General features: G+C 37.5%; 1 protein-coding gene across 6 annotated transcripts; it reads right to left on the bottom strand.

The window, feature by feature from the left end:
- Positions 1-385: 385 nt before the first annotated feature.
- git2b (G protein-coupled receptor kinase interacting ArfGAP 2b) lies at positions 386-18153 on the bottom strand. Of its 6 annotated transcripts, none has more exons than XM_028462125.1 (21): positions 17775-18153; positions 17150-17283; positions 15367-15479; positions 14722-14827; positions 14389-14475; positions 14185-14315; positions 14006-14100; positions 13854-13899; positions 12408-12413; positions 12277-12328; positions 12082-12154; positions 11891-11988; positions 11687-11798; positions 10498-10649; positions 10273-10425; positions 7280-7489; positions 7006-7095; positions 5324-5406; positions 4034-4183; positions 2071-2134; positions 386-1985 (listed from the first exon to the last, which is right to left on the bottom strand). In XM_028462125.1, the coding sequence occupies exons 1-21, from the start codon at positions 17824-17826 to the stop codon at positions 1776-1778; spliced, it is 2217 nt and encodes a 738-aa protein (XP_028317926.1). In that variant the 5' UTR covers positions 17827-18153; the 3' UTR covers positions 386-1775. The 6 variants fall into 6 exon arrangements, with proteins under 6 accessions (XP_028317926.1, XP_028317927.1, XP_028317930.1 ...); XM_028462126.1 differs by having other exon boundaries at positions 12277-12325; XM_028462129.1 differs by lacking the exon at positions 7006-7095.
- Positions 18154-19349: the final 1196 nt, after the last annotated feature.

Genomic DNA, 19349 nt, shown 5'->3' with positions numbered 1-19349 from the left:
GAAGGTTCCACGCTGTTTGGGAGTGAAAAAAGCGATTAAGGGCATCATTTTTTCCTGTAATTAATTAATCGCAATTAACACATTAAAGTGACAGCCCTAACTTTAGCATGCAATTTCAAATACAGCCCTAGTCTTCACGTGTACTGGTGTTCATCTCGAGTCTGCTACACATTGACCCAATGCTACCCCAGGGACAATCCTACCACCTGAGCCGGCGCTGCCCACTATGACATCGTACCTGTTGTTTTGGCGTCTTTGGATGCATTTCTTTCCACCTTTGTAATCTCTGGCCCCCACTTCTCTAACACTGACTGCAGTTTCTTTCTGCAGCTGCAGATTCGGGATCTTGCTCAGGTGTCACATTCGTTCCAATGATCAACATCAGTCACTCCTGAGGGCACAGTAACTTTATTGTTGGCTGTAAACCACGGCAGAATGAACTTGATCACAGAAAGCATTTTAAACACTGGAGTTACGGCACCACGATGAAGAAACGGTTAACAAGTTGCCTAAAACGAACTGCCAGCAGACACGTCCAATGACTCGGGACTAACGTTAGCCTGTGAGGAGCATCATGTTAGAGAAACGGTTAGAAAAATAAACATCAATATCTTCTAAAGAGAGGTATGACAGTTTATAAATAGCATTGCATCTGGGTTATTCTCTGGTAAAGAATTACATGGATACATACATTTTACATATTTTGATAATGCTTTAAAAAAAAAATTCACTTAATTTGGAATCAGACAGGGTAGGCAGGCCTTTCCTGCCCATTTGAACACACATAAATATTTATATAGATTAAGTATGGCTGTAACATTTTAGCTCAAACAAAACAAACCTGCACTTTAATAATGGAAACATTTTCCACCAGGGGAGGGATTAAACAGTAACATTACCTGCTGGATGGAGTTAAAGTCAAAACGCTGTCAGTGCTGCAGACCTAGACAGATAACAGAGTTGCAGCTACACAAAGCCATTTCATAGCGAGGATTTCTGTTGTCATTTAACAGAAAGAGAGAGCAAAAAAGGTCTATAATTGAATGACGTTTTAACCTGTACGCTGTATTTAGGCTCATGTAAATAGAACATTGATTTTGTACTTGAGAATTTTAAAGTCAGTGCAGGAATGAACAAAGTAGCTGCTTTCTCCCACAGCTGATGTTTCAGACAAAAAAGTTTAAATTTCTGTCTTTAAAATCGATAATTTTCCTCTTCCGTTTCTAATGTCGTCCCAGACTAAAGTTGAAATACTACTTATTACACTGAAGCTGTTTTGCACCATCACAGTATGCTCACTTAACACCTGAACTTCAAGCATTACTACTACATAAATTCAAGACTGAAATACTGGCATTGTATATATGTAATAAAAACCTTATTTTTATGATTAAAAAAAGGCAAGATAATAACCCAGTGTTGAAATGCAAGACGGCTCATTTTGGCTGCTTTCCCCGGCACGTGCCGAATTCCTTTAGGTAAAAAAAAAACCCTATGTGGATCAACTGTGAGGTAAAGAACAGTAACAGGTTTCCCCTACATCTTATATTCTATGTAATAATAGGGTACAAATACAAGAAAATAAATAAGCTATGTTTGTTCTATTATTTAGAATTGTATATTTATTTATGTTTTTACTATTAAAAACATTTTTCTACCTGAACTAATGCTCTCTCTCTTTTACAACTACAACACTGATTAAGAGAAACAATGAGCAACCAATTAGTTAGATATTTGCAGAGTGTAGGGGGAAGAAATAATCTTTGGAGGATTGGTTAGTTGTTGTTTTCTTTGGTTGTTACGGTGACGAGTTGCTTGGCAGCTTTGGCGATGTCGTAGGCGCACTGGATGACCTGCTGAGTGACCAGCTGGATGTCCGACGGGCAGGGGGCGTGTTCCGCCGACTTCTGACACTCTCCGTGGAGCCTGCTGGCGCTGGAGGTCAGTAGACAGAGAGACGACCGTACGGTCTCTGAGGATGGTCTCTGGGGGGGGAAAGAACATTTAATCATTATAGTATTCATTAAAAACAAACTCCTTTCATCAATTTCCTACCGAAAGTTCTTTTACCTTAGGAAACAGAGCGGCCATCTCTGTCACAGCCACGCAGATCTTTTCAGAGCACGGGAGGAAGCTGTGAGATCAGAATCAGTGAACAAAAAACACAAGCTTTCCAAATCAACCACAAGTACATACTAACCAGGAACTATATTTATATTCTAAAGTGCAATTATTGAGGATGCAGGACGCATCCTCACTATTGTTACACGTTTTTTCTTCTGTCAGTCGTTAACTTCTCCTATACCGTTTGAACAATTTTTAAAAATAATCAAATCGTTCAGAAAGTTCCAGAGATCTATGCTTGTACTATTCTAATTTGTAACCGTTAAACATTTTGAGTTTTTAATTTTTTTGTAAAACTGCATTGACTTTTCAGTTCAGATCCCATTTTTTAGAGTGGACAGCTTGTGAAGCTAGAGTGGAGCTGCTCCAGTTAATCTTTGCAAACAAAGGACAAACCATTCAACCTTTAACATGTTCAGCCTTATTGGTAATGTTAAGCTATTGCTAGGTTATTACCTCTGCCAAGCACAGAGTGGAAGGTTATGTTTCACCCTGCGTTTATCTGTCTTGTCTGTTAGCAAGATAACTTGAAAAGTTATGAAAGAATTTAGATGAAGTTTTCAGGAAATGTTGATAATGGGACAGGGAACAGGTGACTACATATTGGTGATGTTCTGGCTACCAAAAGAAAATACCAAAAATAGGAAAATAGGAGCTGTGCCTTAGCCTGCTCCTTTAAGCATGGTGACTTATGGGTAATGTAGTAGTGGTAGGGAAGTGCATTGTGTGTATGTCCCATCCGGCACTCGTGCTGTACTTGGCGGAGGTCTGCGCTCTCCGAGTGATCTAGTTACTTATCCATTGCTAGGTTAATTCTAATGCTAGACTAATGCTAATGCTGGGTTATTGCTAGGTTAATCCTATTGCTAGGCTAATGCTAATTCTATGTTAGTGCTAATACTATGCTAATGCTATTCCTAGATTAAAGCTAATGCTAGGTTAGTGCTAATGTTATTGTTAGATTAACACTAATGCTATTGTTAGATTAACGCTAATGATAGGTTAGTGTTAATGCTCGGTTAATGCTAAAGCTAGCTAATGTTGTAAAAATGCTATGTTTATACTAATGTTATTGCTAAGCTATTGCAGTGCGACGCGGGCCAGCACTTGCATCCTCACTTAGTTTTTCTTCAGGAAATGTAAATATTCTAGTTTATTTTCTTTTGCTTCATTTATAATCAAACTACAACTACCTGCTTTGCTCAAGGTAAATTATTTTCACAGTAAAACCAACAAACCACCACACAGCACAGGAGAGGCAAAACACAAGACAGTTAAGCTGTGAGGCAGCTTTGCTAACCCCACCCAAATGTTGCAAGGCCTATGGCCTGCATTAGTCATTTACTCACTGAAAAAAAGAAGCTAATCTACAATGTTTCTATTCATCACCACTATCTACACATTATTAATTGTATTTTTAATGTACCACTTCAATCCAGCACTAAACAGTAAAGATGACGCTTACATTTGCAGTGTTATACCTGCAGTCTCACATACTATATTAAAACATGTGAATAGCAGTGGTGCTGCCTCAGCAAATATTTCTGAACTGATCACACTAAATCAAAATCACTCTGTATGAGAGCAAGTAACTGAGGCTTCAAGAGACCAGTGCACATTGCAGTGACATATGCTAAACTCATTTTGAAAGCAGATTTAACTAAGCTTTGCAGTACGCCAGCCTGAGAATTATAGCTAGCTTTGTTTGTAATCTTAAACACCACAAGGTATAGTTGTTGCATAATTTCAAAGGTTAGTTGTGAGCTTGTGTGAATGTGTATTTTAAGAGTATCTTACACCATAATAGTTACATCACAGCCAACCCTGTTTATCACAATCAAACTGCTGATGGATCATCTTTTAAATCTGGAGAGACTAATAATGATGAGTGAAGATTTAAATGCTGCACCTTTCATGTTTAGTCTCCTGGGCGGCTCTTAAAAGTTCCTGAATGTTTTTGGTGATCTGCTCTGTCTTGCAGATGACGTCCTCTGTGCATGGCAGAGTGGCATCTTCTTCTCCATTTGCTTCCCCTGCTTCAGAAACTGGCAAAGGACTCCTGAAGATGGAATAAGAGTCAAAGTCAACTAGAACAGTGGAAAAGTGGTTATGAAAAATATGAAATAAACAAGAGATTTTCATTAAGATTGGTCAATTGAGAACTGAGATATGGATTTTTTAAATTTTGTTAATGATGAGTGTATTCATCTGAGAGTGTATTGATTTGTCTTTGGTTAAAATTTTGTCAAAATCCTGCTAAGAGGCAAATAAATAAATAAATAAACAAGAAAACAGTCATCATAATCCCCCGCCAGATTGGTTCTCATTTCAACTCGCAATCACAACCTTCTCCTAAATGTCCTAAATCTAACTTAGATGTATACATAAAAAAATATTATCACATCAGCGTATAATATTACTATGTTAAACATTTTATAAGAAAAGCTGTCCCCTTTGAATATACTGCGAACAGAGTAAAGAAAAACAGATCAAGGGCAATAACTCCGGAAATTTTTTTTTTGCACACTTCTCATTTTCGAACTCCATCAAGGTATTGATACCCTGAAGTCACACAATGACTTTGGTTATCCTATCTTAAACGGTTTGTAAGAAAAGCTGTCCCCTTTGAAGATACCTCGAACAGAGTAAAGAAAAACGGAACAAGGGCAATAACTCCGGAAAAAATATTTGCGCGCTTCTCATTTTGAAACTCCAAGGTATTGATATCCTGAAGGCACACACCGAATTTGGTTATCCAATCTTCAACAGTTTCTGAGACAAGGTGTCCCCTTTAACTCGGACGGACAGACGGAGCTCAAACATATATCCCCCTTCCACATTTGTGGCGGGAAATAATAAAGGCTAATGAAACCATTACCTCCTTGAACAAGGTTCCGGTCATAAGTAAACATCTTAATCAAAATGAACCAGAAGATATTGGAAAAAGGTCAAACTTGGCTTCCTTTATAACAGCTGTAAAATATAAAATTTTCACTACATCAGAAAATGTGTGCAATTATCTGCTTCCTTTTCACTGTATTACACCGAAACCAGGCCTATCCCACACATTTAGTTCATTACAATGCATTTTTGAACACAAAAAAATAATTAAAATCATGGCCTAATTTAGTGTCATAGATATTATTGAAAGAGAATCCATAATGATAAATAACTACATGTTGACAGAAAATGTCCTCACCCTGCCTCCTCCAGCTCAGAGTGGTTGGGTGTGGAATCATAGTCGTTCTCCAGCATGGTGCTATGTCCCTCCAGACTGCAGCCCTGAAGTGATGTCAACAAAATTCCATCAATTACTAGAATCGACAAAATGGGATCAATCCACATCACAGCAGCTGTGGGCACAAAAAGCACAATTCATGCAAGTTCTGCCATCAGAGCAACGGCCAAAACAAGCTCACAATTTATTTCTGAAGCAGATGCAGAAAGAAAGACCTGAAATCCACAATTCACTGTTGTGCCCACATATTCATTGTGGGCACAACAGTGCTGCAGAGGATGCAATTAGTAGATGCAATGAAATCTGACAATTCTCTCATTAATGGGCGTCACTATTAAACATTTTGGTTTACACTTTATTTGAAGTTTTAGACATGCTGCTGACATTACGCTGTCATTATTATAACATGACACCTGTCATTAGCATGAATAAGGTGTCATGAAGGCTGTCATTAAGTGTCGTTTGTTATCCAAACACCTATCTACGGTTGGGGTCAATTACAATTACTTCATCAATTATCCATGTTCAACTACATTACAATTAATTTACAACAAATGATTACAATAACCAGCATTTTTATCCAACTACAAATTACAAATATCATTTTTACACTGAAAGTCAATTACAAATATGTTCTCAATTACTTAAGTTCAAAGTCAATTAATCCCAATTCTTCCACCTTTAATAAATACCCGCATAGATTGTAACCTTCCTCTTGTGTTGTGTTAAGTTATGATAAAGGGTCAGTTTTGACCCATGGCTTAAATCAGCTGTAAAATACACTAAAAATATGATCTATCATCCAATTTGTCTCTCTCCTTATTAGGCTTCCCAATCAATGAAAATATTGGTATTAATGTCTTTGATGTGGGCATCTGAGCCTTTTTTCTGTCAGTATAGCCCCCTCGATTTCAATTCATTTAAAATTTCTTTCCTCAAGAAATCTGAAATGTAGTGAGAAAACTTCATATGAAGCATTTTTTAATCATTGTTAACTACATTTACGTAAGCCATAGAGCTGTAACATGGTTCCCCAGTTTTGCTTTTAATTAAATTGTAGTTTTTATAGTCTCCATCCCAATCACAAATTAAATTATCTGAACTCAATTACAATTCAATTATGATTACAACAGCAACAGATATTTTCAATTACAGTTACAATTATAATTACGCCATAATTGTAATTAATTATCAATTACAATCGGCCCCAATCCAGCCCCGAACCCTAACATCACTAGACCCCTCCACCTAACCCAAAAAATGCCAACATAGCTCCAAAGGTGTCATCATTTTGCAAAAGACTCTTAATGACAGTCTTCATGACACCTTATTCATGCTAATGAAAATGTAATGTCAGCCTTTTGTATAAAATTTCAAGTAAAGTGTTGCCCACATTTTTTCTGAAAAATAAAAGCACTACATTTGACGTATTGCAGCATTGTTTCAGGAGGTGCGTTTGAAGCCTAAAGAAGCCGGACCTATTGGATCTGTGCTCTGCGGGGCATGCATGCAGAAGGACGATGCTGAAGAAAACCAGTTTAGAGAACAAGTCAGCAGAGAGAAGACTGTGGGGTCAAGCGTGAGGACAGCTTTCACTGCCTCCGTGGCTGTCTCTGAGCCGAAGGGGAGCTTCAGTACTTAACCCTTCGAGATCTCTCATCCCACGACCACGACAGGGAAGAGGGGAAGGTAGGGAGGGAGGAAGCGGCCGTTCCCAAAGGACCCCTACCAATCTGGAGAGGGGGTCAAATCAAGTTGAGCTCATTCTAATGAACGGGGGTCAAACCAAGTTCAACCACCTGTTTTGCGATGCACTGAATGACTGAATGAATGAATGCATGAAATAAAACCAACACCAGCCCAAAGCCAGGCATCACCATCATCTCACACCAGATTAACCAGTGTGTGTCTGCTCACATTGGTCGGAAAAGGTTGTAAAACCACTCCATCTTCTTGGCTAACAGCCTCCGTGCGGTGGGTGTACTGCTTTGCAGTGGAGCCCGTCTCATACATAGACATCGCACGGCCCCCTCTCGGTGTGTGTCGACTGAAGGACCCCTGGGGGTGGGGCTGTCCACTGGGGGTTTGCCATCGCAAGGTTGTGTTTTCAGTTTGCAGAGAGTTCAGCTGTGGAGAACAAAAACACCTGTCAATTCTACTCGGACTGGGAGCCGCACATCAATAATAGAGCAGCAGGCTGGAACACCTTTGGGTGAAAGACAAATTCATTAGCTTGAGTTCATCTTTAAGGACCGTCCCACCATTTAAGCCTTGTTAGCCTTTTGCCAACTGATGAAATGCTGACGCTGCCTGTACGCCCAAAACAATTCCTCAAGTGCCTTGAGAAACTGCAACAAAAGCAGCTACCCTTATTTATATTTCCAACAAGAACTTGAGTGACAGGAACTTAAGGTCAAACACTGGCCCCAGAAGAAGGGATGTCTCCTGTTTAGCACTGTCCTCCAGATTCTCAAATGACTGTGGCGTGAAAGGGATTTATATTAAAAAAGTAAAAATGAAACTTCACTCACATGCGCTGTCTGTTATAGGAGAAAAAGACTAAAGTGGCAGATATTGTGCAGCTGTTTATTCATAAATGTGTCTGTGTGGCACAAATATTCTGTATTTACCACGTAAACATTAACAGTAAAGGCAGCCGAGTACAAAACCACTTAGCTTGAATCCACTGCTTTGTATTTTTCCTCAAAATTCCTCATGGTCACCACGCAAACAAAAGTTCATTTAAATTTCTATTTATTTTTGGACAAATATATTTACATGATATATAATGATATATACACACTAGTGAAAATGTAAAACACATGCTGTGAGTGATCGTGGGCAGAAATCCACAACTGAAAGACTTGCTTTTAAATGTTAACGAGTGCATGTGTATGAGCAGGGCTGACCTTTCCGACAGGCAACACAGGCGGCCGCCTGGGGCACCATCTGCTGGAGGGGAGCCAAATTGCACCACCAATTTTTTTTTTAATATATTAATTTAAAAAGGTATAATAAACGTGAAACACACCCTTTACAATCACTGTACATGCTTTCTCTTAATTGAATATCAATATTAAAAATCTGTAACTATACCTGCTAATCTTCTGCCCATACTTATATGTATTTTATTTCAATTTTTGTTTTATTCTATATAATTCTTGTGTTCTTTGCACATTGTTCTTTGGTTTTAAGATTTTATGTTACTGACTAGTAAAACCAAACAGGAAAGTAGAAATTTGCTTGTACTGAAAGTTTTATATCTTTTGATTGCACTGTTTTGCACTGCTTTTGGATTTTGCACCATTTTTTTATCATTGTTCCCTCAAGATATTGCATTGACAGTGTTGTACTGTATTATTCTAAATTTTAAAATAGGTTGTATTTTTTTTTTTAAATTAATTAATTAATTTTGCCTTGGGCACAAAAAAGGCTAGGGTCGGTCCTGTGTATGAGCATGCGCGGAAAAACAATGCATGTCACACGGAGCTGTGTTAGACACGATTGGAGAGGAGGTGCAAACATTCGTTGCCATCAATCCAACACTCTAACATAGAGTAATAGTTTAAGTTTTAAACCCACATTCAGGTCCCTAAATAATGCATTAATACTGGTTCTTTGGCTGTTTCTCTTTGCTACGGTCACTGTTCCTGATATGTTTTAGTTCTTTCAGACACTCAGCAGCCTTGTTCACTAATAGGACCTGGGAAGGTATTTTCACTAACTCGATTATTTGAGACAGCGTGTTAAAGAAGAGATTTTGTCCCCAGGCTCCACACATCACAATGGCAATGACATGACACAAGGACAGAAACTCTATGTATGTTTTACATAGAAAACACATTGGCCCTCATTTATCAACCGTTCGTACTTTCAGATCTGAGCATACAACTATATTCAGGCAAGCTTTGGTATTTATCAATCTTGACGCTACGATCAGATCTCACGTCATGTCTGACCTCATGTACTCAAATCTGAGTGTGTGGATTTGTGGTGCAGAACAGCAAAATCTGACTGAGATATATATATATATATATATACAGTATATAAAATAGTATTAAGTATTTATATTCTTTATAGTTTTTATATTATTTCACCTATTTATATATTTTCGATTTATATACAGCCTCCATTATTGTATTGTTTCTTTTATCTCCTTCATTGCACTATTTTTTGGGTGTCTTTTGGGTATTCTGTGTGTTGCCTTCTGTTGTCTTTTTGCTTGCACTTTATCTGAGCTGTAATGACAGTAAATTTCCTCACTGCAGGATCAATAAAGCTACTCTACCCTACTCTACACAAGCCTCAGCTGTCAATTAAGCAAGAGCAGACACTTTCAGAACAGATCAAAACGGATTACTTAAAAAAAATATATATATATATATATATCTCATTTTTAACGTAACATGTTGAAGTCTGCGTAAAGCAAATTCAGCCATTTTCTTCCAATCGGACGCTGGAGCTGCTTTCACACTGCTCTCTCACAAAGACACAGTACACGGAGGTAACGCCCTGATTCCAGTGCCTCTAACTGACACGCCCCCAGCATTTCAGAGCAGAGAGAAGTTCTTCTTCTTCTTCTTCTTCGTTTAGTAGCGTTACTGCCCAGCTTGTTTTCCCAGGATTTTGAGATCTAATTTTATATACTTGCTGGGATTGGTCAACTACAAATGTTTCATGAATCACACGTTGGTCCTGTCGTACGACACAACGTGCACTCAAATTTGCACCAGTTTTCATTGAAATTTGATAAATCAGTGCTATTGTTTATAAAAATAGAACAAAACACTAAAGCGGAACACATCAGAGAGGGTAGAACCCCAAACACACAGAACTTTCACATTGGATGTAGTGAAATTTTAGAAGTTTAATAAACTGTGCACACTTTGCTGTGTTTTACTTCCACTAACCTTGCTCTGCATCGAGCGCAGCTCATCGCTGAGATGACAGTTGACTTTGAGGAGCTGTTGTATTTTGGCTTCTGATGCAGTCAGGGCAGTCTTTACCTCCATAAATTCCTGCACCGTGATTGGACCATCGGATAGGTCAGAGGACTCAGAGCTCTGTGGCAAAACGTATATAATGTCAAGCTTTTTGCACTAATATGGCTGGAGGTTTGCCATATTTACATTTACCTTTGTTCTTCCATCATTGCAGCTGTCTCCACGTGTGGCTTCTTGGGCCGACTCCTCGTCTGAAGCCACGCTGTCATAGTCTGGCTGGTCATTGTCCTGGCTCTCACTGTTATGGCGGCTGCCTATTCCCTGAAGGATCAACTCTACATTCTCTGATAAAGATGAAACACCAGATAGAAGTGTTAAGAGATCACAAATCAGCGCTGGCGTTCACAATTAATAACTTTCAACACTATTTTCTATTCATTTCATGAATTCAAAAATGTTCTAATACTCTCCCAGAAATGTATCTGAAGTCCAGGGTGTAACTGGCTGTTTTTGACTACTTTCCAGCACAACTTCAGCTGTATGAATTTTCTGTTAATTGATAATTTTTACATACCATATAAATACAATGAACTTAAAATTAGGGGTGTCCCGATCTGATATTGATATCGGATATTGGTCACCTGGAGGCAGAACCTGCACTTAGGTCTGCCTTAGTGGGGTTTTCAATGTATTATTGTATTAGCAAGTAAGTAAATTTTATTTATAAAGTGTTTTTCACAGTTAAAAATCATAAAGTGCTGCACAAACATTTCAGTTACATCCCGTCCAAAGAAACATGAAAAGACAACCATATATAACATGGAAGGACAAGAACAGGAGAACTACGGGTCGCCATAGGCATGGGAAGCGCCCCGTATTTAGACAAAAAAAGGGGGAGAACAACAGGAGGAGAGGTGAGGGGAAAAAGCAGGCTTTAAACTGACTTCCCTATTGGGGAGGAAAGTATAAAACTGGGAAAAAACCTCCTTGGCGTACATGCACCAAAAGCAGAACACAGTCACTACAAAAAACTCGAGAACATAGCATGTGGGCAGGGTGGTAGTGGTGGTGGTGGGGGTCAAGGGTTTAGGGTGGAGAAAAGAAAGGATTGCTCGCCGCTGGGGGGAGGGGGGGTGTATATTTTAATATCTAATGATTGTTTCTTCTCAAATACTGCAGTTTTTTATATGCAAATGGTAGTGTCATGTTATTTATATAGTATTATTTTAGGGTGACATTAGAACATTAAGTCTAGCCTTTTGACTAAATCTGGTACATTTCAGGATTGATATTAATGTACACTTTCCCTGTTAAATAAACCAATAAATAAATAATAATAATTTAATTTAAAAAAACGACTTAAATTTTGAAATGTATGTACCTTTTGGACTTTCACAGGAACTTCCCCACTGCCGTCGTTTAGCATCCGTTAGAATATCAATGACCAAGGTGGCAAATTCATGAGCGCTAAACCGAGCCAATTTCTGACGACCCTAAAAAGAATGAATCCAAGTATGAAGGTTGATTGATGCTACCATCTACTAGCTGGTTTAATGATGGAGAAACCAGGAGTGCAGTGACTTACCTGGTTTCTAGTAGACGAGTACTCCGGATTCACGGGCAAAAAAGGCACAACTGTCGTCTCCGTTACAAGTGCGCTGTGGTTTTGAGTGGCCAACCACACTAAAAAAAGAAAAAAAAAAAGAGTTTTTAATGCAGGATTTATAAATCTAACACTCAATGCAGTGATTCCTTCTATATTTCTTGGCAATCTACCTGCATCTGTCTCTCTTCGATCCACTTCATCGTAGACATCCATGGCAAGTTCTTCAAACTGATGATTACTCAGCTACAAAAAAATAAAAATGAAAAATAAAGATGTGCTGCCATAGTTTTACAAAATCTAAACCATCAACCTGAGACAACTTCAGAGAGGTGATTGGAGACGAGCAGTTAGTGATATACTCTTACCGACTGGAGCTTCTTCTTTGCCGCTTTTGCAAACTCGGACAAATCCAGACTGCTTTGGAAAAAAAGAAATAACATTTAGAAACATACTGCCGTGAAAGCAGCAAGCAAAACAAATGAAAAATAATACTTACTTATTTCTAATCCATCCAATGCAGCACAGAAAAACAAAAAGTTATTGATATTTTAAAACCATCAATTGCCAAAGTGTGTGACGTGCGTCCTGGCTATTGGGACAGTAGCAGTACATTAAAAGTTACCAGAGCTTGTTCATTTTACAATTTTGTTGGGATTTACTACAAAATATAATAAAGATTTTATAAATAAAAAATAAGAAACATAACAGTGACATTACATTAATCTGACCTACACCTTGGATTTTAAGTGGGAACCAGGGTTTTTATGGGTGAAATAAATAAATAAATGTTTGTTCGGCTTATTCCCATATTTCATCTTCATCTCATATCTTGATCAGATTGAAGAATGGTGAACCCCAGAGGATTTAATAACTTTTAAATTTGGGATACCTTTTTAATTCCGGAATGGTTCTATAGCCGAGGTTGCCAAAGTCATGTCATGGGGGTAGGTGAATAAAAATGTATGTCACAGCCTTAGGGATGGGCGGTATACCGGTATATATTTTCATTATGATATGAATTTTTAATATACCGCCGTACAAGTGTATTTCATTACACGACTTTCGGAATGCTACGCTGCGTAGCGTTTCAGACCGGACGTTGCACTTCTAAATAGGAAGGTAAACAGTAGCGCTCTGGTGTTGGTTGTGGTGTAAATGAATAAAAAAGACAATGAAAGCTCTGAAGCTGCATGTCAGCATGCGCCTGTGTGCGCATGCCTCTGCTACAGGAGAACAACACTCAGTACACAGAGACACAGTTAGCTTAGCATGTCGGCAAAGGATTGCAATTTGTAATTCCTATAATGCAGAAATAAGTCCTAGTGGAGCTGCAAACAAAATGCTACCTTATTCACCATAAGAAACCACCACTCCACTGAGTATGCAGCACTTAAAGCTAGAAATCAAGCTAATGCTAAAGCTCAACTAGCACAGCAAAGAGCCATTGGGCTGCAGTTGCAAACTTGTATGACTACCAGTGTGGAATTATTCTACAATATTCATTAATCATGACAGTAAAATAGACCATCCTAAGTCAATCTACTAAGTAATTCCTCTCTCAACCAGTAGAAAATGCTATGAACACCTGATTGTGCATAAAAATAAAATACCGTCATAACGTGAAACCGTTAGAATTTAAAAAAAATACCGTGATACACATTTTTGGTCATATCGGCCAGCCCTACACAATATTATTCAAAATCAAATTAAATTAATCTCTTTCCTCAAAATTCTCCACAAAATACCACATAACGACAACGTGAAAGAGTTTTTATTGAGATTTTTGCAAATTTGGGAAAAACAGAAAACTAAGAAATGTTTTTCAAGTGTACAGGAGTAGGGGGTACATGGCTTCAGATTAAATGTCTGAAGGGGTACGGGACTGTGAAAAGTTTGGGAACCACTGCTATATAGGTTTAACAAAGACATAAATGACTGTTACCTGTCTGCCATCTGTGGAATGATGAAGTGTTGGCCATTTCTGTGATCTATAACACAAGGGGAAGTAAGTTGAGTGTAAACACCATCAAGGATGTTTAACACATAGATGGGTAATAATGCCATGCAGCAGCTGTGGTTAATTCAGCAGCTTACCTGGTCTTCTTCCACAAAGGTAAAATGTTAACCGGTCAGTTAGTTCATACTGAATCTCTACAAGCCTCTCAGCCAGCTCCTGATGCCCAGCTTGTCTGCACATAACATATAACACGTTAACCCACACAGCAGTTTGACTTTTTTTTTTGTGCACTTATATCCTTTAAGACCTGCTTTACCTGGCGTAGTCAATTGGGCTCTTTCCACTGGAGTCTAGAGCTCCTGGATCAGCGCCATAGACTGCCAACAGCTCTGCCTGCAGGATTTGACCTGCTTTAGCTGCTATATGGAGAGGACTGTTTCCTTTCTCCTGTTGTATCAACAACACAATAATGAGCCAATAGCGACATATACATCTCAGGTACTTGGTCTATTAAACTTACTGGATGGAAGAAATTGGCCTGAGCTCCAAGAGACAGAAGTCTGAGGCAGGTCTCCAGGTTCCCTGTCCGAACACTAGAATGGAGTTGCTAGAAAATTCAATGCAAAAAAATTTAAGTGGCCAATTTAAAAATGACAAAGTAAATTTATCTGTTACACACTCATCAGGGTGCGCTCTACTTTTTGAGAAGTATTGCATTTGATGATGATTTAGGCATAAATGATCTTATTAAATAAGAACAACATTAGTTTTGATATTTAAAAAAAAAAAAAAAATTCCATTAATTAATTTTGGCAAGGACAGAGTGCTAAATAAATAGTGTGCATGTTCTAACCTTGCTCAGGTCTTTGGCAGTGACGCTGTCATCCTCCCTGCAAGGCATCCGATGAACATATGCAAGCATCTGATATTTGGCCTTGATAAACTCAGTCTTGTTAGGGCTGGAAAACATTTAGAAATTCAATTTACATGAATATGAATTGAAACATAATCATCATTAAGTGAAAAAAAATATATAAATCAAATCTCATTAAAAAAAATGTGGTGTACAATCCATTCCAAAATATTTAAATGAAAATAATCACAGATGAAGCACAATATGACTTTTACTTAAAGTGGGATAACCGGTCCCTGTTTTGTTGCGTTTGTGTGTGGCTGACTGTTTATTCTACTGACAGTGTTTAGACATGGCAAAGGTTCTGTGTGACATCACCGCTCCCTGGCATGCAGGGCTGGATTTTCTTTACTATGACTTCCAAAACAAAGTGGGTAGATGCAAGCAAACGCTGAATAAACAGACTGAAAATCTGCTTTTTTTTTTTTTTTAATATATACATATTTTTTTTAAATTAAAAAAAAAACTTTTTTAAGACATGCACTGACAGCAAAGCAAAAAAAAAATCAATAAAATAATGAGTTTTGCAGTTAGCTTTTCACATACATACTGCATTAATTACATCATGTGAAGAAGAACACTCACTGAACTCGATCCTGAGGATTGGCTTTACGCTTCCCACTCACTGAAGTAGAAGGATCCAGGAGGCTGTGTTCCCATATGGAGTTGGCTCCATTGCCATACAATGTTTGGATCATCTAAAAAAGAAAGGCAGCAGTTTGAACTCAAAATAAGCCCATAATATTACAACTTTTCCTCCTAACAACAACATTATAGAATGAAAACCTTTTTTTTTTTTTTTTTTATACGTACACATTTGTGTAGCTTTACAGGAACATACTGTAAAAACACATTTTTCATCCTATTTTTTAAACAATTCAACAATAAAATTGCTAAAAGTCTCACCTTTAGTAATAAGGGTGAGATTATAATAATGTATTCTTATTATTACTGTATATTTGTATTATTTTATATATATTCTATTTATGTTACTGATGTTTTTCTATTTTCATTCTTTAATACCATTTTCTTTTACTCTATTATTCTTAAGGGCTTAACATGAAACTTGGGAACGCCATTTCGTTATGTACATGTTAAAAACCCTTGTATAAGCGCTTAAGAGCTTTTAACTTAATCTAAAAATGTTCAGTTTAATGTCATTGCTACCACTGCCAAAGACGTTATATTTTCAATATTCACATCTTTGGTTGTTCGCAGAATTACGTCAAAAGTTTGTACAAAATATTAACCAAATGTAGACCTCACGCCATGGAAGATTCCACTGAACTTTGGAGGAGATCCGGATCAATATACTGGCTCTGGATCAGTTTGAAAAATCCCATTCTCTCATTGGTGAGAATTCAACAATTCATATCTGACTGATCTTTGTCAAATTTGACCCATTGGTGTCAGGTTGGTTCCTTAAATAATAATTATCCCACCAAGTTTCATCAGAATCACAAAGTTTTTTATTTGCCAAGTACAGTTCAAAAACAGTACAAGGAATTTACCAAAACAAAAAACAGAAACAATAATAATGATATAATAAACAATAAAATATAAATATAAGGAATAAAGGATCTGGATCTGATCCAGATTGCTCATTTCATCACGATTTTTAGAAAAAAAAAATAGATAAATAGGGGTGCCCATACATTTGTCGCTACTGTATTGTTATTAATTAAATAGAAATTTCATCCAAGCCTTTAAAGTGTGAATGACTATGGCACCGAGATTCAGATTAACTTTATTGTCATTGTAACAAGTACAACAAAAAGTAAGGTGCAGGCCGTTCAGAGCAAAAAGACAACAACATATATAAGAAAAATGAAATGTATAAAAACTTTGTTATAATAAAAACACAATGCGACTAGATCAAGATCACTGATCCAGATTAGAGCTGGGCGATATGGACCAAAACTCATATCTCTACGTTTTTTTCAAAAAGGCGATAGAGGATATAAATCTAAAAAACTTTACTTCAAATACAGAAACGTATCAATAGACACTTCCTTTTTTTTATTGAAAACAATTTAATGTTAACTTCAAATGTTGCTTCTTTTTTCCCACTGATGGCCACTTTAAATTTGGTTCAGCCATTGCAATAATAGAATTCATCCAAAAGGGGGGGAGAAAAAAAATGTAATTTATGTGACCTTTTTTCATTAAAAATAAAATGCATATGCAAATAGTTTATTTTGAAAATATGTCGTCTTCTTTGGATAAAATACTGTCCCGGGTTTAAGTCTTCAAAAATCTGGTCAACCTATTATTGTGGGTTGTCATGATGAATACAAGATGTAAATGCTAAGTTTAAGAAGTTAACTAAACCTCTTCATGTGATGGGAGTGTGTCCTGGTTCACCCACCTGCAGCTGTGACGGTGGCCAGCCTGAGTGGCTCAGATGTCGGACTTGGGAGCTGTGTCGTCCCAGTCCTCTGTGGATGCTGCAGCACTCATCACAGATCAACACACCCCTGTTAACTGAGGCCCAGCGAGGCTCTGCAATATATAGAGAAGCAACCAAAGAGACACCATTCATCACATCTTAATACCAGGGACACACAGCGATACAAATGGGGGGATTTGTCCATTGTAGCCGCATAAACACGTCGGTATTAATGCATGATGGGCGTTGTCACTACAACATAAACACTGTGACAGTGTTTCTTATTACCCGCATGATAGCACAGGAGAGAAAAAATAAACAATAAAAGTAGCAAAACAGTTTATCAAGACCAAAGCTACCATAACATTACATCAGTTCATTAATATACAGACAAATAAATTGCATTTGACAGGCACAAATGGTCATGTATTAAGTGTTTTCGCGAAAAACAAAACAGTTACAGTAAAGGTGTGCGTGTAGCTGTGAAACAACACTGATAAATGAGTGTACAGCGTATGTTAACGGTGAGCTAGCTGCTCCGCCGTGCTAACTTGTGGCTAGCTGTTTGGCTAGGCAACTAATGCTAAAGTGTTTAGCATCGTACCCGGAGCACTGCAGTCAGCGCAGACCTCTCTGCTTCGCACCCGCTTTGACATCCCTCACACTCCCGCAGGAACCGCTGTTCGTGGGACAAACTCGCTGCGTTTGTGAGCCTTTTAGCGGGAGCTGCCGTGGACCGTCCTACTGTTGAACAAAGCGGGCTCCCATTGCTGCAATCACAAGCCTCCTCCTCAGAGCCTCCTTTTGCTGCTTCCTTGTTTTCTTCCGCGACTCACTCCCTCATCACCCACCCATTTGTTTAAAACAAATTAAGGGCTTTTTCGTAAAATCCCAACATAGATTATTTAAATAAATAAATAAAAACTTTAGGGAAGTCACTTCACAAGTTAGGTGTGATCTGTAAAGCTTGTGGGAGGAAGTGAGGTTTGAATATCTAATTTACTTCCCTTATTTAGTTTGTCACCAAGTTAGGGTCCAGACAGTCTCTTTGTTTCTTTCTTTTTATTTTAGTTCAGCCAGGGCCGGCTTTGGGTCATTCGGTGTCCTTGGCAAGAGTTGACTTGCCCCCACCCCACACACACCATCGAAAGAAAAAAAAAATACAAGCTATTTTAAAAATACAATATAACACCTACAGGTATAGTGCACATGTCTCGAGGAAACAATAACAAAAATGGTGCAAATTCCAAAAGCAATGCAAAACAGTGCAATCAAAAGATAAAATAAGATATAACGGTTTCATTTCAAGGAAATTTCTACTTTCCTGTTTGGTTTTACTAGTCAGTAACACAAATCGTAAAAACCAAAGAACACAATGTGCAAACAACACAATAGAATTATATAGAATAGAACAAGAATTCAAATAAAATAAATATAAATATGGGCAGAGGAGTAGCAGGTATAGTTACAGATTACTATTAAGATTCAATTAAGAGAAAACATGTCCAGTGATTTTTAAATTATTATTTAAAAAATAATAATAATGATTTGGGGGGTGCAATTTGGCACCTCTCCAGGAGATGGCGCTCTAGACGGCCGCCTGTGTTGCCTATCGGTAAGGCCGGCCCTGAGTTCAGCATTTTGAAAATTCACAACAAATAACTAATGTGCTACAGAATCGCAACTTTAAGTCCATCACTCTGTTTTTCTGTTTTTTATCTTCTTCTTTTTCCCTCACCATAATGTTATTTTGAATAAATAGGGGTGGGAGGATGCACTGAGTTCACAATATGATGCAATTCACAATAACGATACAATAATATTTTTGGAAAGCAAAAAAAAAAAAAAAAAAAAAACACATCCACATTTGAAATCACTCTATTATTATTATTTTTTCCATATAAAAAGTGTTGTGTGGTAACTTTTTGAATTTAAAGCGACCATGAGAATGGGAGACGTTCAAAATGTTTTCAAATGCAAAAATATTTTGAGACCCAAAAAATTGCATTTGAACACTTTTTCTTTGATTGGAAATGTTTTTTTTTTTTTTTTTGTAGTAGTAGTAAACTTTTTTTTGACTGAAAATTTATTTATTTATTATTATTATTATTATTATTATTATTATTATTATTATTATTATTATTTAAGTCATCTTTGTAATATTCGGGCCATATTATTG

The sequence above is a fragment of the Gouania willdenowi genome, chromosome 12 (genome assembly GCF_900634775.1).
Source record: "Gouania willdenowi chromosome 12, fGouWil2.1, whole genome shotgun sequence".
NCBI classification, from domain to species: domain Eukaryota; kingdom Metazoa; phylum Chordata; class Actinopteri; order Blenniiformes; family Gobiesocidae; genus Gouania; species Gouania willdenowi.
This window is presented reverse-complemented; position numbering and strand designations above follow the sequence as displayed.